Source organism: Epinephelus lanceolatus, chromosome 11, assembly GCF_041903045.1.
Source record: "Epinephelus lanceolatus isolate andai-2023 chromosome 11, ASM4190304v1, whole genome shotgun sequence".
Lineage (NCBI taxonomy): Eukaryota > Metazoa > Chordata > Actinopteri > Perciformes > Serranidae > Epinephelus > Epinephelus lanceolatus.
In genome coordinates this window covers 13,367,563-13,394,655 of record NC_135744.1, presented here as the reverse complement: position 1 = coordinate 13,394,655, position 27,093 = coordinate 13,367,563, and the positions used below count along the sequence as shown (strand labels likewise).

The window sequence follows — 27,093 nt, the reverse complement described above, 5'->3', positions numbered from 1 at the left end:
TTTGTTAATGTTATTAGTTTATGTCCGACCGTGAGGATGTACCATTGTTTGCTAGCTTGATGCTAATGACAGTAACCTTAACTCAGCAGGTTGACAAAGTGCCTCTGCTGTTTCACACCATCATTTCCCCCTTTTACTCTGTGTGGTAACATCCCTAGAGGAAACATTAAAAACGCTGGGGTGTTGTTGTCATACAGTTGTCTACGGCAGCAGATCGTTGTGTGTTCCTACTGGTCAAAGTGATGGCTGTGATGGGAGAATTGGATCTCAGTGAAGGGCAAGTGGTCCATAACTTTAATTTTGGAGACAAAATAATGTAGGCTTAGCGCCCTGTGGTCCATTGCCCAATAGGAAATGTAGAATACTCAAAAGTACTTTAAAAGTGCTTGAGTTACTTTTCTCAGGGAGTAACGTTGGAAGTACTTTTAAAGTAATTGAGTTACTTTACTCAGGGAGTAACGCAGTAAAGTAACTGGTTACTTTTTTAAAAAGTAACGCAGTAACGTACTTTGATTACTTTAAAAGTAACCCTTACCCAACACTGCTTATGGGACACAAACACCGCTCTCCTGGGTGAAAGTCGGTGGTTATTGGACCCATCCACCACACCTCCCACCTGCCCTACTCACACTTTTGCCGCCTTAACTTTCAATGTTGTCCCACTGCATTTTCCCCTGACATCGCTGAGCGGTGTTCAACTGTAACTGCGACCAGCTGCGTATCATGCCAACATTCAAGGATGCCTTTTTTCATCAGTGTCTGATACCGCAAGTCACTGCCCAAGCACAGGATTTTGACAACTTCAGACTGAGACCACTTTGTTATGTTTTCTTTAGAAATCAACAAAATTATTCGATTTAACGTTGCCAGAAACTGTAAAACAGTAATTATCATCGAATTTTCAAATTTCCGACAGTCCTTGGACACATCAGGTGCGGCAAGCGCTTCAATATGTTCTCATCCCAAGTAGTCACATAACGCCGCTTCATCAGTGGACTTTCACATCTACACATTACATGTTTGGTATCCTTCCAAGTCTGCTGTTGATGTTACGGGATGCCAACGCCACGACGTCAACAAAAGCACATGGTTAAGTTTGGAAAAAAACATTATGGTTTGCCTCTTCATTGGGAGCAAACACCAGGCTCCCGGATGATAGCCAGGGGTTGTTGGTTCCATCCAATGCCCTTCCTACCCCCCCCTCCACAGTGACTTTACAGGTCCTTTTATTATGTTGTTACTGGCAGCATTTCAAACTGTAAAAAGAGAAAAGTCACACCCCAGCCATCCCCCTCCTCTAATAAAAAAAGAACAGTCCCTTAGCTCTGCTGTATGTAACCTCTGGTTGTTGTAATGTGGCTGGTATCATCCTTAAAACATAAACTGATGGAAGAAAGCAGAAAGTAACATGCGTTCGGTTGAATTATCCTTTCGGGATCATTTCAAACCACAGCACCTGACTAAGTGCCACCACTCCCTCTCGACAGCCTGCTGCACGTTTCCACAAATGTTCACAGTGGAAGCGCATTCAGCTGTCTGGCGTCGCGCTCACCACCTGGCTGTGAGGTGCTAATGGTAACTACTGCAGCACATCAAGCCTGACTGCCTTTTGTCTGTTCTGCCTCTTGTGCCATAGAGGTCACAAACGCTATCATTAGATATGCAGGGCGTGCGTATGTGTGCACCTTTATTGTCACACACGCATGACTGTCATTATAGAGGAAGCGAGCCAAGATGCAGGATGTGGAGCTTGTGCGTGGTGATAGATTGACCTGAAAAAGGTTTAAATGAGTCTTTTTGTGGCAGGTTGTCACTCATGTTCACCTCCCTGGTTGTGTTTTCATTGCTTTAGGAGTTAATTAAACATATCATTTTGTATATTTGCTCAAGCTCAAATCTAACTGGAGAAACATTTCAACTCACAGTAGGAACTGAATGATGTCTTGTTCCAGTGTGTAAGTAAATACGTCACCAAGAGCAAAGTTAAAGTAATAGTTTAACATTTAAGGAGGTCCACTTCTTACCTGTCTTTTGAACAGTTAAGTACAGAGCTGGTGTCAGATTAGCATAAAGGCCCAGACCAGCCTGTTCTCATTCCTAAGTCGTCAAATATAACCGTTTTGCTGGTGATTTTGGCGTCAGACACCGAAACAAAAAGGCACCTTTCGTGGTGGTATGATACACCAGCGTCAGTATGAGGTGCTGTCGGTAACAATGTAAAAGAAAGAGCTGAAAATGAAATGTAGAGTCTCTGCGCAGTAATGCATACAGACTTTTCAAAATAAATGTACTATATTGGTAAAATATGTTTATTGTTTATTTCCTTTTGCAATAAAAGCATGTGGTCACGTTTTAGGCAACAAAAGCATGTGGTTAGGTTTAGAAAAAAACATGGTTTGTCTCTACGGTCCCACAGGAAGCAAACAGCTGGCTCCCCTGTGATAGTCCAAGGTTTGTTGGACCCATCCACTTACAGTCCCGCCCGTCCTATAGAGACTTTCCACGTTTTTATATTACGCCGTTATCATTTTAAACTGATGCCCTCTGGTGGCGTAATAAAGTTACACCACCCGGCAGTCGATCATACCACTGCGAAAGATGCAGTGGTATTTGAAGAGTAGGGCATGAGAACACGCTGTTTAGTTTGGTTCATGTGTGTCTGACCTGTACTAAAGGCAGCCACCAGGGGGCAATCCAGGTCTTTTGGCCTCACTTTTGGGGAACCGTCATGTTGTATGGTAGGAATCAACACATTCTCATCCCGTCCTTGTCACATATCGACGTTTGGTCATGGACTTTCCACGTTGACATATGACATGCAAGGTACCCTGTACCCTGTGCCATAACCTGTCCTTTTCATCCATGTGTTCCCTGTTTTATTTTGGGAACCACTGTTTCGTCTCATCTCAGATCAGATCCCACGCCCTGTCAAGTTTCCCTCCTTTGTGATTACTTGCCCCGCCCTAATGTTTTTCACCTGTGTCTCAATGTGTTTTATCTGTATCTCAATGTCTTCCTTGTCTTAGGTTATTTAAGTCCCCGTCTTCTCTGTTTGTTGCCACATCATCTTTACCTTTGAGTGAGAGTTTCAGCGTTTCCCTAGTGTTCCTTGTGAGTGTGAGTTTTTGACTGTTTTTTGCCTGTCGTATTGGATACCTTTGCCTGTGTAACTGACCACCCGTGCAACTTTTATCTGAGTCTATGAGTCTGCTTCGTGAGTCCATCCACAGTTTGTACTTGACACCCAGGGTGTGTTTGTTGTTGAAGTTCTGGGACACCGTGTCAATTTCAGCCTGTTACATGTATTGTCTGTTTTGAAAATACGTTTCTGTTTTCACAGGAAAGGTATAGTTTGCATACAGTCTCTTTTAAAAATGGAGCACTACGTCAATACAACACCATGGATTAATGTTTCTTTCCTCTAACAACAAAAACGCATGGTTGGGTTTAGGAAAAAAGAACAGGGTTTGGCTTTACAGTCTTACAGGAAGTGAATACCGGCCTCCCAGGTGAGAGTCGGTGGTTATTGGACCCATGCACCATCCCTCATGCCTGCCCTACTCAGACTTATGCCCCCTCAACATATGTTGTTGTCCTGCAACATTTACCTTGATGCAGCCAAGCACTGTTAAACAACCACAGTGACCAGCCACATATCATGTCGATGTGAAAGGACGGCTTTTTTGTCAGTGTCTGACTCTGGACGTCACTCACCAAGTGTCGGTATTCGCTGACTTTGGAATCAGACTGGGTTTTCGGGTCATAACACAGTCGCACAGCACCAGCCATGGCAGTATGATGCGCATCACTATGAGACGGCATCAGTTTGAAACACTGCTGGTCACAACGTAATATAAGGACCAGGAAAGTCACTATAGGGCGGGTAGACGGGGTGGTGGATGGGACAAACGTGTCGAGCCCAAACCATGATGTTTTTTCTAAACCTCACTACATGCTTTTGTTGATGTCCCAGCGTTGGTTGGCATCCCGCAACATCAAGTAGAAGGACACTGAGAGTGTAATATGTAGACGCGAAAGTCCGATGACAAATCAGGATATGTGAAAGTCAGGGGTTGTTGGACCTATCCACCACCTCTCCTGCCTGCTCTGCTTTGACTTCCACCACCTTAACCGATGCTTCCGTGCACCATTAAACAACAGCAACCAGCCACGTATCATGCCGTTGTGAAAGGACAGCTTTGTTCATTGGTGTCTGATGCCGGAAGTCACTGATCAAGCGCCACTTTTCAGTGACTTCGGAGTGAGACCGGGATGTTGGAATAGTCATGGTTGCCAGAGGATAATTCAAAGCGATTATCGTGACCTGACCTTTCCTCTGGTGCCACCATCAGGCCAAAGTCTCCACATGCTTCCCAGAGGATGAAGCCTCTCTAAAGGCATAATTTAAAGGTTGATTGTAGGGCTGAGAAACTGTTCTGCACAGTCTATAGGACAAGCATTAAACATTTAATGAGGTTTGAATTCTGCATTCACACCGTCAAGGCAGGATGTGAAAAACCAAAAAAAATCCATCACCTTTTCCATCCTTTAATTGGCGCAAGTAGCGATTAAATGCAATGACAGAGATATGTTCTAACACCACTGCGTTTTTGCACTTCCTGCTTGAGTTTAACATGTGACATTATATATTGTATGTGAAGTAATGTGATTTACTGATGTGCTAAAACATGCAAACGTGTGCAGTATGTTCCTTTAATGTGTTAAAGTTTAAAGCAACACTTCCATTGTCATCTGGTTGATGTCATTTCGTCCCCAGTAAAGCTTGAAAAGGCGAGTCTGTCTCTGTGTGTCCAACAAACAAACATCACATCAAAAGTGTCTCCAACGCGTCCCAATAATGCCACTATATTTGCTCATTTCCTCTCTCTGGCACGCAGGATCAGATCTTGACTTCAGTGTATTGGGAACTAATGAGGCAGCTCTCCACTTTCCCTCTCCACTTATGCACTCACTCCAAAGAATTACACCCAAAACACATGGCGGCTCTGTGGTTATTTTTTCGGACTTTTTTTAGATTTTGGCAGAAAAGAAAAACAGGAAATGAGAGGGAAAAAACTCTCATTGTGAAGGGTTTTGTTGGACTTGTTGCTTCAGTGGGACTTTGATCTTATTTTGGGGTTTTAGGAAGGAAGGGGCAGGGGGGTGGTGAATGGTTTGTCAGGGTGGTAATATGAACAGTGAAGGGCCTTTGTGTTGCAGCGTGAGGATTCAGCTCTAAACTTTGACCCACTAAAGGCTGGAGTCTTTAGGCTGCCAGCCTTTGCTACAAAAATGATGATCTTCAAGTTTTTAACTTCTTTATCAAACCAAATCATGTGACATCATGGCAATCATATCTGAGGTCTGGTCAGGGTGGCCACTATGCATGAAAATGTGTTTGCCCTTGACATCCTGTCTCACGTTATCTGATGTCTTTACTGGCTCATATACAGACAATTAATCAGTTGAACAAATATAAAGCTAAGGATGTGTTATACAGCTGATGTTTACTTTAATTAGTACACGAAAAAACATAGGAATGTTAATATTACCTAAATAAACCGAGGAGAAAAATACCCTGTATATCTTCACTTACATTTGTTCACACGTGTCTGATATGTGAAACACCGTATTACAAAGGTTTAAAATGTAAATTGTCTTCTAATTTCAGGCTGCAAAGTACTTAATGAGGGGCTGCGGCAGGGGCCCTGTGAGCTGGAGGGGCCACCTAAGGATACACCTGTGCTCAAAGAAGAACTCACAGTAAATAAAAAATGGTGCAATTTTCTATATATGCCCTCTAAAAGGCAAACCTATCTCCATCATGGCTTTCTGTTTTTGTAAAATAATATCAATCTATAACAAAATGATATGCTTATTCTACATACACTATAGAAAATATAATCCAACCCTCTGGAGTCCACAGACATGCCGGTGTGACCAAATCACATGACCGATTTAAATTGACGTAGCAGCAAGACGCAGCCTCGCTGAGTCTCCATTTCAACTTGTGTCGAAAGTGTGAACTTCAGACTATATACCACTTTTAAATTGTGTTGATAGGCTAAGTAAAACCAGACTTATGATTAAAAAAAATTATGCCATGCTTTTTCCTGAATATTGTCGTCACGTTTGGTGCAGAAACAAATGGTAAAAATGGGCTATTCTAACGAAAGTGCTCGCAAGCAGAAAAAAGCATGGCCCCTTTCCTATTGGTGGTGTTTGTGTGATTTTAGGTCCAGTGTGTTAATACAGTATGTCATACATAAATAACTAAAGTCACACAAGGTTGTGCTGAAAAAAATGATACCAAACAAGGCAAGATATGTTAAATTTAAAGGTACAATGAAAAGTAGTCAAAAACAGTCAAAAGGGTTAACTATAAAAACTATTTAGTTAAACTAATAATTTCCTGTTTTCTTTTGTAGTTTTTGTCATTTAAAGATTGCTGGGTAATATGTATGTTACCTGCATATGTTACTCTGCGTTCCATAAAGTACGTTAATATCAGCACAATAAGTAGTATCTACTAAATTGGATTAAATTTACACAGATTGGCAATGCCACTTTTTTTGTATTGCACGTCTCATACACAAGGGAAATTCAAATTACTTGTGTAATAAAATGTAAAATTAATTACAAAATGATTCACTTTTTTTCTTTTTTTTTTTACAAAAACAAATAAGTGCAGGCAAGAGGTGCAAAGATAAAAAGACTATTTAAAATGATTGAAAATTGAATTTAAAAATAAGTTTGCAGTCCTTACAGGGTGGAGCAGGCAGTGTGATAAAGGAATGACATGTTTGTGTCAGAAGATGCAACATTTAGATTTAGTATAATTATAAAAAATAAACACACAAACAGATGGAGACACAGTAACTGTCACTGTATCAAAACAGTGTATAAACAGTATGGCGTGTGTTTTCGTATTCTGAGTATACAAAGTATTTTATCATGGTAAATTTGGTATTATTACAAAAAAAATAATCCCCTCCTAAGGCTGTTCTTGCGATACTTAACTTAAAAAGAATTCCAAGGTGACTCACTGTCCACACAGAGCATGACTGGGCTCTTCATTGGAACCATACAGATTTAAAACAGATTAAACTTCACTCTAAAAGATCTCTGGTGACACAGCAAGTCTTTTTGGAAACACAAAATACACAGAAAGAAAAAGGGGTTTCATTTGTGTTAATGTATTAGTTCCCTTTACATGCATTTAAAAATATTCTTACGAACAAAGGATTTAATATTCAGTGACTCAGTTGTAGCATGAGAGAACCTGTTGTGCAGCTCTGCAGCTGAGGGAGACTGATGCTGTTGTGCATGGTGCCATCCTCTGGCTGCTGGGGTGAACTGCAGGAGTTAACTCATGATGATGAGCTGTGTGGTGTTTATACTGATATTAGCAGGTTTGAGGCAGATTATGAGCAGTTCATTATTGTGGGAATTGCGGGTATTAAACACCTCAAATCTCAGAAAAAAATTAGAATATCAGCAGTGAATGGACCCATTTCACAATGGGGTCAGGAACCATGTTAAAACAATGTATTTGACATAATTTACAGTCCTCTAAACTGAGGGACTGTTCGTTATTTATTTGGGGGAGGCATGTCAAATATTTTTTTGAAGCACTGGTGAGGGACATATGTTTTTATTTTGGCTCCAGGGACAGACATATAAATGTAAATGGTTGTATTTTGTATTTATTTTATCCCAGTTTGTAAAGAAAATGTGCATTTGGAAGGCATGCTTTTTTGAAACAATTGCCAAAATTCATTCAAAATCATTTATCACAGCCAGAAACTATTGTTGGATTATCAAATTTCCAATAGTCCTTGGACACATCATGTGCAAGGAACGCTTCCATCAGAAAAAGGAAAAAAAAAAACATAACCAAATCTGAGCTGAAAATAGTGATATTTCTGTTATCTTCAGCCTCTAACTTTTAACTTTCAGATATCAAAGGGTAAGTTTTAAAAATCTAATTAGTCATTTATGGAGGAGCGAGGGTCAAATACTTTCTGCCGGTCACTAAGGGAGGCTAAAGGAAAAATATATAATAAAAAGTCACACCCTAACCACCGCCCTCCTCTGATAAGTGAAGAACAGTCCCTAAGTGAGGTTTTAATGCAGCGCTGAGTAATTTCATGGAGTGGTATTCGTACTTCTACCGCAGTAAAGGATCTGAATACGTCTCACACCACTGCATAGAATCTATCTTATATATAGACTATAAAAAAGACGTATTGTATCTATGTACCCATTTAAAATGTACCTAAAAATAAACCAAGTTAAAACCTGTGAGTGCTAACACCACAAAATTTCAGCTGAGGAAAAATATTTGTAGCACTGGGGAGGCTCAAAACAAATAAATTAAATTAAATTAAATTAAATTAAATTAAATTAAATTAAATTAAATTACATTACATTAAATAAATAAAAGAAGCCACACCTCCCCCCTGATAAATAAAGACCCGTCCCTAAAGATTAATCAGTAGTAATTATCTTAAACACTTAAGAGGGGGAAATACAAATGCTAAAGAGTAAAGTGTGAAAGTCCAGTTGGACAAAATTAAATTAAAAGTGAGGCTTTATTAAATAAACAGCCAAACGAATAAGTACAAATTAAAATAAATGAACCAACAGGATTTAATACTTTACATAAATACTGCTTATTATTTCATAATGTTTATGATAGCTATTTTTTATCTTAGGTTGCAACTTTAATTTCAGAATTCATTTTCCAAATCTGTTTCTACATTAGCAAGTCATTCTTCTTTAAATAAGAATAACATTAAAAATAATTCATAATAATGACGTTTTAATAGAATATATCATAGTATGTTACTGTACTGCTTAATGTGATTTATTTATCTGTATACGTCTGACATATTGCATTTATTCAAATATGATTTATTAGGCCTTTCCTTCTCTTTTACGGTATATAATTCTCATCTCTTGTTGACACAGCACAATTGAATAAAAAATAAATAACTAAAATAAAAATATGATAATAATAATAATAATAATAATAATAAAACTACAGCACACATCTGCTACTGTATTTGTAAAATAAAAATAATCATTGTGTATAAAATTTTTGGACAGATTTTATTACATAAGGTGACACATTGACATTAAACATTATATTGACATGTATTTGAAACGGTACAAGTTTCCACAATTTTACATAAAGACTTATATTTACCATCACATGAAAATAAACTAATAATATGCATCATACTTGTGTATATGTATCTGAGAACACATTCAGGGAGAGGGGGCATGCAGTCAAATGTCTCAATAATATACATGTAGTGCCAAACAGGTCATCATATGCATTTATTACATCAATATTATAAATTCATTATTTACTAATTTTATATATTCATTCGTTTTTTTTTTTCTTTTTTAATCTATAAGCTTGTCTCTGAGTCCAAATTTTATTCCTAAACTGCGTCATCAGTGCTCCATATTTTCATACTTTGACCTTTATCCCAACAAACTGTCTTAGCTAAAATATCTTTGCTGTGTTACCACTGTCGTCTTTTTAAATCCTTCATAATCATGGATAATAATTAAGTGTGTTGGTGCATTGGGCGTCTGAGAAAGTCTTGGCCTGGCCCTGAAAACACCTCAGGCTGCACTCACATCATGGAACTTTAAAACTCTCTGATCAAACCTAAAATGATGATAATAATATTTGTAGGGATTTGGTGGCAAACCCAAACCTTTGTACATATGTCCCACATACAGGACGCCTTTCCCTGTTCCAATCATCTGCGAGTGCCTCCCTGTATCCACTGAGCTACACAGGGCATAGAGCCAATAACTCTGGCCCTCTGAATTCAGTGCTCCACCCACTGAGCTTGTGTCCACAGCGGTGCAGGGGTGAGCCTCAGGCAACCTGCCACACTGACCACAGCGTGCCCAGTGTGATGCTGTAGGCCACCACGGCCACTAAGTAAACTCTGAAGAGCAGCACGTCCAGCACGTAGCCGACCTGCAGCCACTCTTTGGCGACCTCCCGGCACCTGTCTCTCTTCTCCAGGAAGTGGCGTATGGCTGTCACTTCTTGCAGGATGTTGTCCATGACGGGCGGGGTGGGGTCCCTGGAGGGGGGCAGGCCCAGTCCGAGCAGTCCGCCTTCTCTGTCGTGGTGGCTGAGCCTTCGCCCTATCTCACAGGTGTGGTGGAGGGTGCACTGGGCTGCGGGATGAGACAAGAATAGGCTTCATTTAACTTGGAAAACTGTGTTTCATCGAAGTAGGTCTAAGTGTTAAAGCAAAGGGAAAAAGCTTCCTTCCAGTGCGATTAGAAGGGAAACATTTAGCATTTGGTTTGATTAAAAACTTGAATACACAAGATTAAAAACCACCGTTCTAGGCTCCCTTGCCCGCTTTCACCTGTAGCTTACCGGTCCCATAGTTGTTATCCTTGTAGTGCTCCAGGTCGGCGCCCTGGGAGGACAGTGAGGAGCAGAGTCGGTGCTTCTTGTGGATGCAGAAGAGGACCGGTGCTCTTTCCAGCACCAAGTACCTCACCCAGTGGGGCACAGGGGGCTGCAGGTCCTGCTTGTGGACCAGACGCACAATCAGCACGGTTTCTGTCAAGCTGATCACCAGGAGGGCCATGCAGACCACGAAGTACACACCTACAGAACAGGTAAGACGAGACAAGGTGTTTGATGATGATGATGGCACAAGTTTGGGCACCTCAAGACATTTGAGCTCTCAGACAACTTTTACCAGGGTCTCAGACCTTAATGAGCTTGTTAGGGCTCTGGCTTGTTCACAGTCATCATTAGGAAAGGCCAGGTGATGCAAATTTCAACTGATTCCTGAAACCTTGTCCCATCAATCAGCAGCCATGGGCTCCTCTAAACAGCTGCCTAGCAGTCTGAAAACTAAAGTAACTAATGCCCACAAAGCAGAAGACGACTGTAAGAAGAAAGCAAAGTGTTGTCAGGGAGCTGTTTCCTCAGTTTGTAATGTCATTAAAAAATGGCAGTTAACAGGAACTGTGGAGGTCAAGTTGAGGTCTGGAAGACCAAGAAAACTCTTAGAGAGAGTTGCTCGTAGGATTGTTAGAGAGGCTAATCAAAACCCCTGTTTGACTGCAAAAGACCTGCAGGAAGATTTATCAGAATCTGGAGTGGTGGTGCACTGTCATCAGAAGAAAACCTTTCCTGTGTGAGAAGTTTGCAAAGGAACATTGAAACAAGCCTGATTCTTTTTGGAAACAAGTTAAAAAAGAACTTTTTGGACACAATGAGCAAAGGTATGTTTGGAGAAAAAACTGTTAAACACGGGGGTGGATGGATCAAGCTTTGAGCTTGTCACAAAAACGACCCCTTGATGTTGGTTATGATTTCCCAAAACTTAGTTAACATTTCTCACCTGTGTGCTGGATGTATGGGCTCCAGCAGATTGACCCGACCGACTGGACGCCATCATCGCAAGCAAAACGGACACTACGCTGCGTTCACAGTGCTATGTGGAAATTGGACATATCAGCACTTAAAATGTGACTGTTGATCTGCAAAATCTGGCATAATTTATGGCTCTTATACTGCAATTGGTGCTCAGTACTGTCTAAAACAGATTTCTAAATGGAAGTTTGTCAGTGGCACCAATTTTTACACTGCCAGTCACATGAATATGGTGTATATAAGTGTTGAGTCAGAATGTTTTTAGTTCCTACGTTCCCTGAAGGCACTGTCACTCATGATTCCACACCCCTCTCAGTTGATGCCACGCCCCCCACGCACATCAAGGTCAAAAGTCTGAAACTCAAAAAACAGATTTGAAACTGAAAAAAGATCTGAAAGTGAAAAAAAGATTTGAAAGTGAAAAAATAAGATTTGAAACTGAAAAAAAATAAGATTTTAAATGTTAAAATATATATGGAAGTGAAAAGTGAAAAATTATTCATTCAAAAGAATTACCAAAGTGAATCAAAATTATATTTAACCTGAAAAAACGTTCCATATACTTATTTTTATTTTGAATACATTGTTCAACACATGAATTTTCAGTTTCAAATTTTATTTTTTCAAGTACAAAACATTTGACCCTAATGTAGCTCCATAGAGTAGAGCTAGACAAGCATGTTGCGTCTTCCTACTCCTTTTCGGACATGAAATGTTGATTTATGTTTCTCATTCTAAGTCTGTTCATAAGTTATTGTTTGTCTCTGTTTTGTAGGTGTTTTTTCGACAGTATATTCTATTTTAGTTATTTATTTATTTCAACTGCTCGAAATAAATAAATCAAATTAAATTAAAATCCACCAAACAAGAACTGAAAGACTCTTTGCTGGATACAAAAAGTGTTTAGAAGCTGTGATATTTGCCAACGGGGGTGCTACTAAGCACTGACCCTACAGGGTGCCTAAATTTTTCCTTTTTTGTTACTTTGAAACTGTAAAATATTGAAATTAAAAAGTGGTCTTCCCTAAAATATTGAAGAAATGTGTAAACTTGAACTTCATGTCTTTTGGAGTTTTCATCCTGGAGTTTGCATGTGCGTTAACTTTCAACAATCAGGTAGACTGAGCCTAAATGTTTGTGTTCTTCTGTCATAGACCTGTGATATGATGGTAATTTTTTGAGGATGTTTTCTTGCTTTCCACCCAATGCATGCTGGGATCGTCTCCAGCCCTCCAAAAACCTGAAATTAGTGCTTGAATTTAGTCTGAGTGTGCTCTCAGAGCTTGTTTTGCCCTCGCCAATCTGTCTCGGCATGTTTGACTTGCAGATTAACTGCTGCTCAATTTTGTTCGGAGCTCTCCTGACATCATAGTTTACCAACCTTTTTTTTTTTTTTTATCCCACATGAATTCAGAGGTAAAATAAGGCTAAATATTTTAAAAGCATGAGCTGACACTGCAGGAACCCTGCTGTGAATGCAAACTGCTGATAAGCAGTAGCAGATCCCAGTCACCTATCAGCGGGGTTCCTATGGCGGTGGCAGGCAGAGTGTCAGATACAATGATGAGGAAGACAGAGTAGCCCAGCAGCAAAGTGATCTTGAAGGAAACCCTCTCTCCGCTGTCTGGTGGCAGATAGAAACCCACAATGTCCATCACCATCAAGAAGATACTGGGCAGCAGCAGGTTCACGGTGTAGAACAACGGCCGCCGCCGGATCACCACCTGGGAAATGAATGTTTTGAGTCAAGTTATAATGTCAGGGGGCTCTGTCCTAAGACTGTCAGTAATTAACATGTTGAATCGCTTGTTTTACTCCGTGCAGAACCAGAACTGTTGAAATTAAAGCTATATCCATCATCCCGGTAGGTCTGATCAGTATTTTCTGGTAGTCTACATAGTGAGTTTTGGTTTCCAGTTTTTATGCCAAAGGTTAGTCATATCCTAACTCCAGCTGTGAACATAACACACGAACATGAGATATCAATCTTCTCTTCTCACTCTCACACAGAATGCAAATAAAGCATATTTCAAAAAAACAAACAACTATTTGGGCCCACAGTTATTTTTATAGTTAGCAGCCCAGGCGCGTTATTAAGATTTGAGGACAGTGGTGGTTCAGCTCCAACCTCTGTAGAAGGGTCTGAGGGATCCTCTCACGTAAAATCATCTTTATGAGCAATCTCTTTTGGTGCACTATAGCATCTTGTTTACCCCTAAAAACTCTTTTTAAGACTTCATTTTCCAGAACAATTATGGATTGTGATATGAAGGGGCCTAGTGTAGTGGTTAGAGCACTTGTCTTCCATGCAGAAGGTCCAGGATTTGAATTCTGCTGGGGTTGACGTCATCAAACGCATACAGTCGCAAGAGGTTCCCACCACAGAATCAAACGGAATAATAAGAATCAGATTCCTTAAAGAGTAACTCCGGATTCTGAGCCAAGTCCTCAAATGAATGCGCATCTCAAGCCTGTTGTAGCCAGGAGGTTCCAGACATGAAAACAAATGGTTAAAAATTTTAGAAGTTGGTCGTTGGTTCGGGCATCAGGCATCTCATCTGGATCCTCCTGGGCGCCTCTCATTAAAGGTGTTCAGGGCACGTCCCACTGGTAGGAGGCCCCGGGGCAGACCCAGGACATGCTGGAGGGATTATATATCTCATCTGGCCTGGGAACACCTTGGGGTCCCCCAGGAGGAGCTGGAAACAACACTGGGGAGAGGGACGTCTAAGATGGTTTGCTTGGCCTGCTGCCCCCGAGACCTGGCCCCAGATAAGCGGATGAAAATGGATGGATGGATGGATGGGTGGATGGATGGATGGAAACAATACTTTGCAACTGCTATCATTAAATTTGCAGAATTGTGAGGTTCTTGTACTTGAGTATTTACATTTTATGCTACTTTATACTTCTGCTCCTCTACATTTCAAAGGGGAAACACTGTTCTTTTTACTGCACCATATATTTCTCCTTCAGTTACTATGAAAAATTAGATATTACAAAATATAATCAACTAATGAATAATGATGATGAAAATTCAAGATCAAACTATCCAGCAATATATAAAGCATTATAAATGAGCTCTTCCTTTACCAAAACTTTTATTCAACATTATGTTATTTCCGAGGGCTTTAATGCATGAATGAAATGACATATCATTAGATCTGTTTTGTCTTGGGTTTTTTTTTTTTTTTTTTAGATCTGGGGCTAATCATAAAACAATCAGGGCTGAAGCCTCCATGCCCTGGCCTAAAAACTCTGGGGGCATTTTCTTTAAGTTCAAATTGTGAATAATTCAGTTCCAAATAATATCACAAACAAATATTTGAGATTAATTAAAAATAAATAAATAAAAAAAATAACAGCAAATACCTTTACTTTGGACTCTTCGTTTTCATTGGTCACTATCAGATGTCAGTCAGTGACACCTGTTGTGATTGGCAGACGGTGCGGAAGTGAAACAAAGAGGGCGGGGCAAACAGCGCAAGTAAACGAAGTAAAAAAGCGGGTTTCGGTGAAGTAGATGGAGGAAAGTGTTAGCAAGACTCCAAAACGCAATTTTCTCTACTTAATTACAGTTAATTAGCCTGAAGGTTTGTGTTAGTGCCGCGAGCGGGAAAGCTGTGTGGGTCCTCTGATGAAAACACCTGTTGGAAGATTAATGCGCAGTTTGTGACCCGAGATGCGTTTGAGGACCTGGGACGAAAGTTTCAGTCTCTGCTGCCTGCGACAGAAACTGCCTCTCCATGACCGAAGAGAAATGTGAGTTAAACTTTATTTACCTTCACTTGGTTTAAATAAAGAGGACACTACTGTCACAAGATATCTGAGACACATACTCTACAGGCCTGCAAGATTTAACTTTATTTATTCTGTGTGTGAGGACAGGGGAGACTCAGTCTGCTGTATGACAGAGCTCAGGTGAAGGCAACAATAACTTGTGCTTAAAATGTGCAAGTCTTACGTGATAAAAACTGCCACTGACCTGTTTATTTTTGGTGAGATGTTGTGAGCCTGTCTTTGTTTTACATGTTTAACTTTGCTAGTTGTTGATATAACATTTACATATTCAGGTACGACCTCATATTAAAGGAGTCTGTCTTTATTTTTGAATGGATGTAATTGTCTTATTCTGGTGTTTTATTTTGGAGTTGAATTTAAATTGAGTGTAAAATATAATTTGTTAATCACATTACATTAATTTTCAGTAAACTACAATAAGACTGGGTATTAGAGGTGGGAATCGCCGGAAGACCCATGATACATTATTATTGTGATATTGCGATACGCTGAGTATTGCGATAAAATGTATCATGTTTTTTCCCCAACTGCAAATTATTTCCCCAAAGGAAAGCGTTGTCAACCAAGTTTTACCTCATAAGATAAAGTTTTCAGTCTGTTCATCAACATCATTTTTATTGCAGCAATATGTGACACAGATCAGACAGACTGACCTACACTGTCATAAAACCTGTCAGAAATGCTGCATACACCTGAAAGACTGAACTGTGGGCAGATTTAATGCTCTCTGAGAGGCCAGATTAAACACCTGAGCCAAACACTTCACATGCAGGCATCCCGCTAACTGAATGGTAACACCCATGTTCGAAGTGTTGTCTGTTAAATTCTTGTGCTGCATTTAGCAGGAGGTCTGCAGTGTTTGCTCTGGTCTGACTTTGATGTCCTGCTCTAGTTTGGAGAGTGTGAGACAGCAGTCTCCTGTCCTCTGTCAGATAATGTCCCGTTATAGTCACATATGAATCCACTGACCTTGATGTCCAGGCGTCACAAGTTAACGGCACCCTTCCTGCTCTACTCAAAAGATTCCTCAGCTTTATGCTTCACTTCTCTGTAGAGCTTGGGTACAGTTGTTTTGGTCTTGGTTTTCAACAGCGCTGTATGGACGCTGATCTTTGCACATGAAGTAGGTGATGGACTGTGTTATTTTCTTCGCTCTCTCACAGTTGGATGGTAGTTTTGTCAAGCTAAGTGTGTCCAGTGTTGGTTGATTTTTAGGTGAAGCTGGTTTAGTGTTAGCTTGGCCATCAGCGGCTAATGCTGTCTCTGGATGGTCTAGTGTGAGGTGAGCCCTCATGTTTGTAGTATTCCCAGAATATTTTGCTGTCATATGACACTGCTGACAAATCATATGTGTCGTATCGAAGTCCTCCTTTCCATCTGTGCTAAAAAATCCAAAATAAGTCCAGACATTTGATTTAAATGCCGACAGAGCATTTCTGATTTCTTTCTCCAGTGCCTCCATCTTTGTTTTGACAAACTTACTGCCAAATGTCTCTGATTGAGACCTCTGCTGACCTCACCAGGAAAAGAAAACCTCAGCACCATCTAGTGGAGCGAGAAAGCAATTGATTTTATTACTCTAGTGTCAAAGGTTCCAAAATTAATAATGTACAATAAAAGGTCGATACTTGGTGTCTGTGTATCGATACAATATCGCCATGCAAAATTTTGCGATACTCTGTTGTACTGTTTTTTTCCCCCACCCCTGGTAACTTTTGTTAAGTACTTAACTTTACATTAAGCACATAACATGACAACGCCCAACCATTTTTCCCATATTTCCCTAAGCCTAACCTACGTAACTTTCTGTTAACGTGATGAGTCCTTTGGTAGGACACTAAGTCATTAGATTTTGTCTGACCCGTTGTCTGAGGATAAGTTGTGTTATTAATGGGAAAACAATAAAGTTAGAATAACAGCAGTTTGGCAGGTCTTGAGGACAGAGGTCAGAATCTTCGATACAAGATGCACCACCCCTCATTTATGCTACACATAGAAATTTAAATCTTAAGATATCAAGTACTCACATGAAACTTCATCTCAGCGTAGTAGTCATCATTGTCCACACTGAAGATCTTGTAGTTGGACAGTATATGGAGCAGCTCCCACTCTCCTTGGTTCATGAAGACGCTCTTGTCCTCCCTGAGCTCCTCAGGGCTTCGCATCAGGGTGATGTTGATGTCATCAACTACAGATCGAACACAATGTCGGGAGCAGTATGAAACGGCCATGGCAACAAGTTACCTTTCACCCTCCACTCTGCTCTTTAAGCACATGTCACAGCAGGGGAGAGTTCATGGATGCACAGAACAGAGCAGTTGTTCCACTCAAACCTTAATGAGAAGAGCTGAAGAGAGAGATGGATGTTGTTTTCTGATGTCAGTGAATATTTTTCACCATTCTGCCAGAATTACATCAAGGGTGACAAAAGGGCAGATTATTAGCATCATCTAGAGGGCTGCACTGGGATGTTGCTAATGTGAAGTACCTGTAAGTACTTCAGAAATGTTTTACATCTTAATTATGAGATCTAGAATGGAAAATGCACTGAGAAATGATAATTGGACACCTGAACTATTTTTCATACCAGTTGCCAGAATAAAAACTGGCAACATACATTAATGCGAACTAGGGATATCTAACACTTGTTTGTTATTATGCAGCGGATATGTTAAAACGTTGCAATTCTGTGGTTAATGTGATTATGTTTAGGCACAAAATCCACTTGGTTATGGTTCCAAAAAGATCAGGTTTGGGCTAAAAATACCCGCTTCTGGTGGCACAATCATGCCTGGAAATGCTGTTGATGTCTCGCTAAACACCTGCTTTTGGTGGCACAGTCGCAAATGGATATGCTGCCAAATCGTTTGCTGTTGGTGGCAAAATCACAGCTGGAAATGCTGCGATGCCTAGCTAAAAAACACCTGCTTTTGGTGGTGCAATCACGGCTGGAAATGCTAGTGTTGTCTCACTAAAATACACCTGCTTCTAGTAGTAATCACTGCTGGAAATGCTGCCCAATGTTGTTATTTGTTGTCTCAAACAGTGTGCGACTGACAGCCATATGACCAAGCAGTCATGCCATCCACCACCCCCTTGTCCACCCGATGACAAAGTCAGTTCATATACATATAACCAGAACTATGTCACCCCAGAAATGTTGATAAAATGTAACGTATCTGTGGTTTGCAGAAATGTACAGTGCAAACATTTTTGTCAGTATTAGTTTTGGGAAGGTGTTTTAGAATCTATATTTGTATAAAAGACTACTGTTATTGTAGGCCTTGTAAGTCAGACCTAAGTTATAATTTTTTTGTGAAGTTGGCACTTTTTTGTTCCAGGCTGTTTTTTTTTATTGTTTTGTTTTTTTAAAAGATATTTTTTGGGGGCTTTTTTTTGCCTTTAATTGATAGGAAAGTGAAGTGTGAAGTGGGGAGAGAGAAAGGGAGTGACATGCAGAAAAGGGCCACAGGCTGGAATCGAACCCAGGCCGCTGCGGCAACAGCCTTGTACATGGGGCGCTTGCTCTATCCACTAATCCACAGACGCCCCTGTTCCAGTCTGCTTAAAGTTTACTTGGTTTTTTACTTTTTCTTTGAGTAATGATGAGGAAGTTGGTCTGTAAACTGTGATGGATGTTTATGAACAGTTTGGGGAATTTACTTTACCGATCTCCATTGTGTTTTTTTCTTCTGAATAAGTTTGGCTAACCCGGGGGTTTGTGTACACCATGTCTGTTTATGTTTCTTTTCCTGTTTACTTCTTTTCGGTGGTGTTGCTGAATTCCCAGATTTCAGCATTTAACTTGGTAAATGTTATTATTTCTTATAGAAATGATGGTCAGAGCTACAACAATAGGACCTAAATTATGATCAATTGTGACTATCCTTTAATGCAGGTTCAAACTTGTTAATATACACATGTTTCTGATGGTAGTGGGCTCCATTCTGTGTTTAGTTTGGAGTTAAAACAAAGCACACAGTGCCTTACCTATTGCAGTTATTGCACTGTACAGCAGTATCAGGAGTAAACCTTATGTTATAATATACCTATGTAGTTGGAGACCTTATTCTTAGGAACCTTAACTCATCCTAATAGAGGAAAAATACTATATACTTTGTGACTTTATCAAATAATGAAAAACAATTTCAAGAACTAAAATCTATGGCATCAAAGCCACAGCTGGTAACTTTTATAAAAATAACTTGTCATATTTGCTGAAACTGTCATAACATTCTAAAAGAAGTACAAGAGACTGATAGTTTCCAGGAAAAAAAATCATGTCCGTTCTCCTCTTCTTACTGCATCTAATGGCTTTCACCAGAATCTACTGCGACACACCAAAAACAACCACTCATAGCTGATTAGTCTCTAATGCAGCTGTCAATCACGCAGGGTTGCAACGGTATGAGATTTTCACGGTACATTAACTGTCTCAGAGAACATTATGCTTTTACGGTATACAGTATTACTAGGAATGCACAATATATATCGGGCTAATAAATTATCAGCCGAAAATGGGACATTTTTATTATCATGCATTATTCTGATAATTAAAATTATAGCCGATAAATAACGCTGATAAGCCAGACTGTTTTCGTTGGATTAACAAGGTCAGCTTCTACACACCAGACACAGTGGGTGGTGCTACATGTACCTTTAAACTTGGTTTGCGAGGCACCAATAAACACAGAGAAGAAACACAACTGCATCTGATCTCCAACCGCCCATCACCCCACCAGATTAACAAACTTCCTGAAAAACTTGTATGAAGTAAGTGGAAAATGTCTTACTGGTATGAAGCCAACTCTGGAAGGTGAGGCTGCATTTCTGAACATCAAATGGGAAGTTGTAGATGTTGAGGGTGCACGCTGTGACCACCTGGATGGGCTTGTAGTTGCGCACCAGTCCATCATGTGTCACATAGACGTATGGTATGTCTGGAGACTTCCCCACATCGACACTGTTGAGACAAAAATATCAACAACAGCTTGTTTAGGAGCAAAGACGGGCTGAGGCCAGTCCTGGTGGAATAATAGAGGTAGCAGAAATATTTGTTTCAACAGCAGCAGTTCTTACAACTCATTGATGAGGATGTCCGGCACCCACACATTAGCAGTAGGAATAGAGACTTGTTTGACTTCATCAAAGTCTTCTGGGTTCCACACCAGGAATTCATCTGTCCAGGACTAAAATATTGAAGAATAGAAGAAGCTTAATGAGTAACAGATTTTTAGAATAGATATTTTCTTTGTTGCACTGGTGCTCCATGGTCACAAAATGTGACTAGATAGTCATGGTCATGGTTTGGAGCCCTGAACACCTTCCTCTGCTCATGTTATTGTCTATTTCATTAAGTTGAACTGTTAGCACGGTGCCTTTAAATTTATTCACTGTAAGCTGGAGATAAACAAACACCTCAAGTTCATATATTAATATTATTTACAAGTTGTACTGGTGCTCCATGGTCGCAAAATGTGATTAAATAGTCACGGTCTAGAGCCCTGCAGATGAGAAACATGCCTTACCTGCTCACACACTGTCACTTAGAAAAAGTTATCTGGATGAGAGATTCATATCAAAGTAGCTGTGTTCCAGATGTATCTATACAGCACTTACAGTACTTCTTATGATTTTTGGAAATTCATTTCTCTTTGTCTTACCTGTCTGTACCACACATATGTTGTCAGAACCTGGTTCTTCTCATCCTGTTGTGGAATACAAGGAGACATCAGAGTGTTTAGAGAAACAATTTATATATTCAGAATATTAAAATATGGCTGAAACTACATATTTAAATAACATTTGAACAACAATTTGAATAATGCAGCTCCAGTTGAAGCTTCAATTTGAATAATTCAGAAGTATGTTAAAACATATTTTTCAACTTAATTAAACCTATTAGGTCTTGGCAAAACTCCAGGCCACACCCTTTTTTGAGGGATAGAAAACCAAAGATGCTGTAGACTTCAATGCATTTTAACATCCATCCATCCATTTTCATCCTCTTATCGGGGGCGGGGTCGCGGGGGCCGCAGGCCAAACAGAGCACCCCAGATGTCCCTCTGCCCCGCAACGTTTTCCAGCTCCTTATCGGGGACCCCGAGTTGTTCCCAGGCCAGATGAGATATGTAATCGCTCCAACGTGTTCTGGATCTGCCCTGGGGCCTCCTACAAGTGGGCCGTGGGTGGGACACCTCTAACAGGAGGCTTCCTGGTCAGATGCCAGACCCACTTCAACTGACCCCTTTCGACGTGACGGAGCAGCGGCTCTACTCCGAGCTCTCTCTGGATGTTCCAAGCTCCTCACCCTGTCTCCAAGGGTGTTTTCACACCTGCCCTGTTTGAGTCTGTTCAATCAAACTCAAATTTGTTTGCACGCTAAGTGCGATTCGTTTGGGCAGGTGCCAACACAGCAATTGCACTCGGGTGTGCTCCGCAACAAACGAACTCTGGTGCGGTTCGTTTGTTGTGAGAACATGTTCTGACCTGGATCTGAACCAACTGCAGTCACATGACACATTGTTTGGGTTAAACATGAACATGTTACAGTCCTGGAGGATTATTAATGTGCACCTCCTCCTGTACTGCCTTAATATGCACATTCAGCACATCCAATGCATCAGAACATTGTTTTCTAGTTGGAGCCGCGCCTCGTTTTCAAACTGTATGGTTTGACTAAAATGAACAATGACAGCAATATAGTCCACGATGAGCAGTGCTACAATCAACCTGCGTAGTTGTCCCTCCATTGTGACATTAGAAAGTGTCACATTTATCTTGCAAATATACTCTTCTTCAACGTTTGCTTTACTTCCTGGATTTTTCCCACATGGAAATTCTGACCACTCAAGAGCAGCTTTCTCGCGCAAGGCATTTGATCTGGTCCTCTTGTAAATGCTGCCGTGAGAACACGAACCAACTCTAGGCAATTATACAAATTTGGAACAAAATTAGTCCCTGATTCAGACCAACGCAAGACAACTCTAGGTCTAAAAGCACCCTAAGGCTGAGCCCAGATGCCCCATGGAGGAACTCATTTTGGCCACATGTATCCGCACTCTCATTCTTACATTCACTACCCAAAGCTCATGACCATAGGTGAGGACCAGTTATTCGAAAGCTTTGCCTTCTGGCTCAGCTCCCTCTTCACCACAAGTGGCAGCATCACAGCAGATACCGCACCAAACTGCCGACCCATCTCATGCTCCAGTTAAACATGTTTGGATGAATGTTTTAAAAGTTTGTATGCATGCACATTTTGGGATTCTTCTGAATATATTTCAAACACTAGCCAGAACAATGGATATTCAAAACTTTCTTAAAACATTTAGTTAATTCCAAACCATTTCCAGGCCCTGAAAACAGTTTTTCTAATTTTATAACTTTTCAGGGAATTTCATGACCGTGGTGACCCTGAATGGAAAATCGTGACAAATAATTGTTATCTGAATGTTGATTGAAATGATCAGGAATATCTTAAACGTCTACTAGTTTATGTGGAAAGTTAAATGAAAATGGAATTGGGAATACTCTCCATTGAAGCACAATATAAACTGACAGGATTAAGGTGGTTGCTTTATTTATTAATCTTAAGGCCCAGTCTTGCCTTCTTGGAAGAGAGTCTCTTTTTCAAGATTAGTGTTAAAGCATATTTCTAATCGTTAAATGAAATTAATACACAGCAAACCTGAGGTCAGGTCAAGCATATGAAGGCAGTCTGCAGCCCTGAAGAGGTTAATCCATCTGCTCTGCTGTTAATTTAAGTGTTGCAAATCAAATGTAACCCTGTAACGCCTCAGTTAGGTGTGCACATGTTTGTATGTTTAATTGCAGATAATTATGCAGATTATGTATGGCATATAAAATGATAATTAAAGGGGTCATGACATGCATGGTAAATGATGTAAATAACACAGTGAAGCAAGTTAGTGTGACGTTCTGGATGTTTGTTCATTTGTGCATCATAACTCACCACATTAAGGATGGAGTAAACCATGAGGTCGATGGCCACTATGGTGGACGTCCTCCAGTCTTTCACCGGTCTCACTCCCTTCTTATACCCCGCACTAAGAAACTCAGACAAGCGCACTAATGTGGCGTTGGCAAATCTTCCTGTGCTGCTGCCCAGTTTCTTCACTGCAGATGTGTCAGATATTAATTGTTTCATGTGCACTGACATGAACAAGTCAAACATACAGTGTTTATCTCACAGTGTCAGCAAGAGTGGTACATTTACAAAAAAAAAAAAAAAGCATAGTTTTTTTTATCAGTAGGCCTGCTTTCTTAATGTAATCTCCATTAGAATAAATAGCTTTTTTGTTTTAATAAAATTTGGTGAATTCAAATTATTCTTAGATATTGGTTAAAGTACTTGCAAAAACATTTTCACTGAAAAATTTGATTTAAATTGACCAACAAAAAAAAAAAACTAAGTATCATCAATTCTGTTCAAGTTGAAACAAACTTAAAAGAAATTGTCATAAAGTGTGAAATAAAATGATGCTTCATTTTGAAATTGAATTTACTGAGTGTGTTCCCAGCTGTTTTAATGTCACTTTTATAAATGGTAGGCTATATGCCACAGGATATTTAATTAATAATTTCTATGTAATGAAATGTAATATATTTCAAGTCACTAACTTTAAAACAAGCTTATCTTGATTGTATGTCATGTCAGTTTTATTTAATTATTATTATTTTGGAATTTTAAATATTTATTTTAGTACTTTTTTGGACTATGTTTAACAAATGTCTTTATAAATGAGAGTATAGAAAAAAATCAGAAATCAATTCAAAATTTCTTGGTAACTTCATCGAATAATCCACCATTGTGACCAAATAACATTTGTAAAAAACTAATCACAGCAATTTACCCTTTTGACTTAATAAACATTTGTAAAATTAATTAAAAAGAAAAAACGAATCACAATAACTCACCTTACTATCCAAATAACAGTATTTGTAAAACTTAAAAAAATTATTACCATCATTTACCTTTTAGACTAAATAACCATAAAAAACATACATACAAAACAAATCAATATTTGAATATACAAATGTAAATAGATATAAAAATACGTTTAATATGATATAAAAAAATATGTATAATAAACAATTCTTACCAAATAACAATGAAAAATAAAAAAAACTTTAAAAAATAAAAAACTACTACCAATACTTTACCTTTTAGACTAAATAACCATTAAAAACATACATACAAAACAAACAATATATAAATATATAAATGTAAAAAATTATAAAAATAGATATACAATTCTCAATTCTCACCAAATAACAATAAAAAATAAAAACTTTAAAAAATTATAAAATAATAACAATAATTTACCCTTTTGACTTAATAACCATATTTGTAAAACTTAAAAACAATAAATAAAAACAAATCAATCATTCACAGTTTTGACCAAATTATATTTGCAAAACTAAAAATAAAATTAATACTAGTAATTTGCCTTTTTGTTTTTTTTCAAAAAACAACTGTATTTGTAAAACTAAAACAAAGAAACACCAAATCACAATAATTTACTTTTTTATCCAAATAACAATTTTTGTAAAACCTAAAAAAACTTATCACGATAACAAAATACACATAAGAAATACAAACATACTGTTTTGCTGCTTGTTGCTATTTTTAATTCAGTTTTTTTTAATGATTGCTTTCAGCAGTGATGTTTTTTATTTGATTATTTTGATGCCGTCCTTTATTGTGCTCACTGATTTACACACTGTTGTATTAATTGTAAGTCACTCTGAAAAAGAGAGAAAGAGCACTTTCACAGCACTTTAATGGTGATATGCTCTGATATCTAGATACTTTTCTCAAATGAACTTAAATGATTCTGTCTTGTAACAATAAATCAAAAGATTTTACCAGAATATGAGAATAATGATATTGCAGTCAGTCCCTTTAACAATGAGTCACACAAATCACATAATAATATATTTTTGGCCATCAGTGTTATCACACCTATCCTCGGCAATGAAATGGGATGTAAGACTCAAATTTAGCTGTCAAATTAAAGTGAAGAGACTTTGTAATGTTCAAGGCTTCAGTAGTTTAACAGTAAAAAATACTTTAAAGCACTTAAGGAGTGTAAACAGAAGCAGCCATACCTGTACAGGCTCTGGATGCTCCTTGAATAAGAAGGAAGACAAGTGCCGTCCAGGCTGATGAGACTCTCATGGTGCCAGTTGACCTGTGTTTTCTTCTCCTGCTGTGCAGTCCGCCTGCTGCTCTGATGAAAGGCCTCAGGATGCCTGACACCCATATCCTCCATATCCATCCACTATATCCATCACTTCATTCTCATCCACCATCAAAACCTTGTTAGTGTCACTCAGCTCATAAGGGTGTATCCATCTGTGCTGATGCCACTCCTCCCTGTTCAATACAGCAGCAGCTCTGTGAGATAAATGAAGCTGAAAGACTGCAGAAATAAAAGCCGGTGACCGGATCGTATGTCATGTCTGAGTAATCATTTAATTAAGTGATATGCCAGCACCAGGCAGGCGTGTTACCGAGATCTAGAACAATTAAGAGACTCTTAGGAGAGGGTCTCAACTCACTCACTGACAGCAAAGTTTTGTAATAAATGCCCTTCATCAGTGGCCGTAGATGATGTTGAAGTTGAACGTAGCCAATTCTAAAATGAAATAATATACAGGGTGTCTACAGATATAACTGAGTTCAATTTAAGACTTTTTAAACCCACCTTATATGAAATTCAAGACCAAACCTGCAAAGGAAATACTTCTTCAGTTTGTCCAATGATTGTAAACTGTCAGTGGGTCTGTCAGGCTGGAAGAATTTTCATAGCAATGTGACTGAAAATATTTAAGACCCATTGAACTGAACTGAACTGAACTGAATTTAAGATATTTTAAGATTTTTTAGGACCTGTAGACACCCTGATATAATCATATTAATTTCATTATGTGTGCATCATGTATAGAAAATTGTGAATCAAAAAATGTGCATGTTTAAATGCATAATTTATCCAAAATTAAAACAAAATCTCGACTGACAAATAAACAACATGGTCAAAAGTATGTAGACATAGAATGATGCACCAAGTTCTTTCCCTTCCCACTTAGTCAAGTGTAAATAACACAAAACATGATAATCTGACATCCTTCTTAATCCTCCCAGCCCCTCCTCCCCCTTTTTATTTATTTTTTGAATCCATAACTATTAATCAATTTTCCTTTTTATTATTTTAGATAGAACCAGTGGTCGAATTGTTAATTTTTAACAAGGGGGATGCAATGTAGCTTTGATTTTTTTTTTTGCGTGCACACATCATCAAATATGACAGCACAGATGTGCAAAATTAATCAAGATAAAGAAAAATGTCATGACCTATACCTGCTGCCTTTAAAAACACAAATAATGCAGTAGTATTGCTATTGCAATACAGACAAAGAACATTTTAGAGTATTCATAAGAGTAGCTCTGAAATAGCTGTGAAAATTAATCTTAGAGTCACTCTTATCCTATAGACATTTCCTTAGCCAGTTATAATTTCTCATTACCTGTGAAGCCTTGGGCTGATAATTGGTGCTGCTGTCAGGTCCCTGTCCTGATACCTGCCTGGTTTCTCCCTGTCCCTCTTCTATCTATTGCAATAATATAGATAATAAATGTGCAAAGCAAAAAAAATAGAATTACAAATAGTAGTGGTGACATAGCTGTGGAAATTAATCGCACAGTCACTTTTATACTATAGATATTTTCTCTCAGCCAGTTATAATCTCTCCTCACCTGTGAAGACCCTGCATGATCATTCTTGCTGGCCTCTGGTCCACTGTCTCCTCCCTGGCCCTGCTCTTTATTTTGT

At 39.0% G+C, this 27,093-nt stretch overlaps 1 protein-coding gene across 1 annotated transcript; it reads right to left on the bottom strand.

The window, feature by feature from the left end:
• Positions 1 to 8,937: 8,937 nt before the first annotated feature.
• htr3a (5-hydroxytryptamine (serotonin) receptor 3A) lies at positions 8,938 to 25,698 on the bottom strand. Its single transcript, XM_033638791.2, has 9 exons — positions 25,370 to 25,698; positions 23,211 to 23,374; positions 20,899 to 20,943; positions 20,315 to 20,424; positions 20,029 to 20,198; positions 17,263 to 17,423; positions 12,948 to 13,158; positions 10,421 to 10,657; positions 8,938 to 10,212 (listed from the first exon to the last, which is right to left on the bottom strand). The coding sequence occupies exons 1-9, from the start codon at positions 25,437 to 25,439 to the stop codon at positions 9,902 to 9,904; spliced, it is 1,479 nt and encodes a 492-aa protein (XP_033494682.2). The 5' UTR covers positions 25,440 to 25,698; the 3' UTR covers positions 8,938 to 9,901.
• Positions 25,699 to 27,093: the final 1,395 nt, after the last annotated feature.

What these genes read in the sequence shown, in the direction of transcription:
- htr3a (XM_033638791.2), bottom strand. Translation starts at nt 25,439, where the DNA reads ATGAGAGTCTCATCAGCCTGGACGGCACTTGTCTTCCTTCTTATTCAA. An exon ending in CATATGTGTGGTACAGACAG is followed by an intron (nt 20,425 to 20,898) that starts GTAAGACAAAGA and finishes TCAATATTTTAG; the next exon opens with TCCTGGACAGATGAATTCCT. An exon ending in ACGCTGAGATGAAGTTTCAT is followed by an intron (nt 13,159 to 17,262) that starts GTGAGTACTTGA and finishes TTCATTTCCCAG; the next exon opens with GTGGTGATCCGGCGGCGGCC.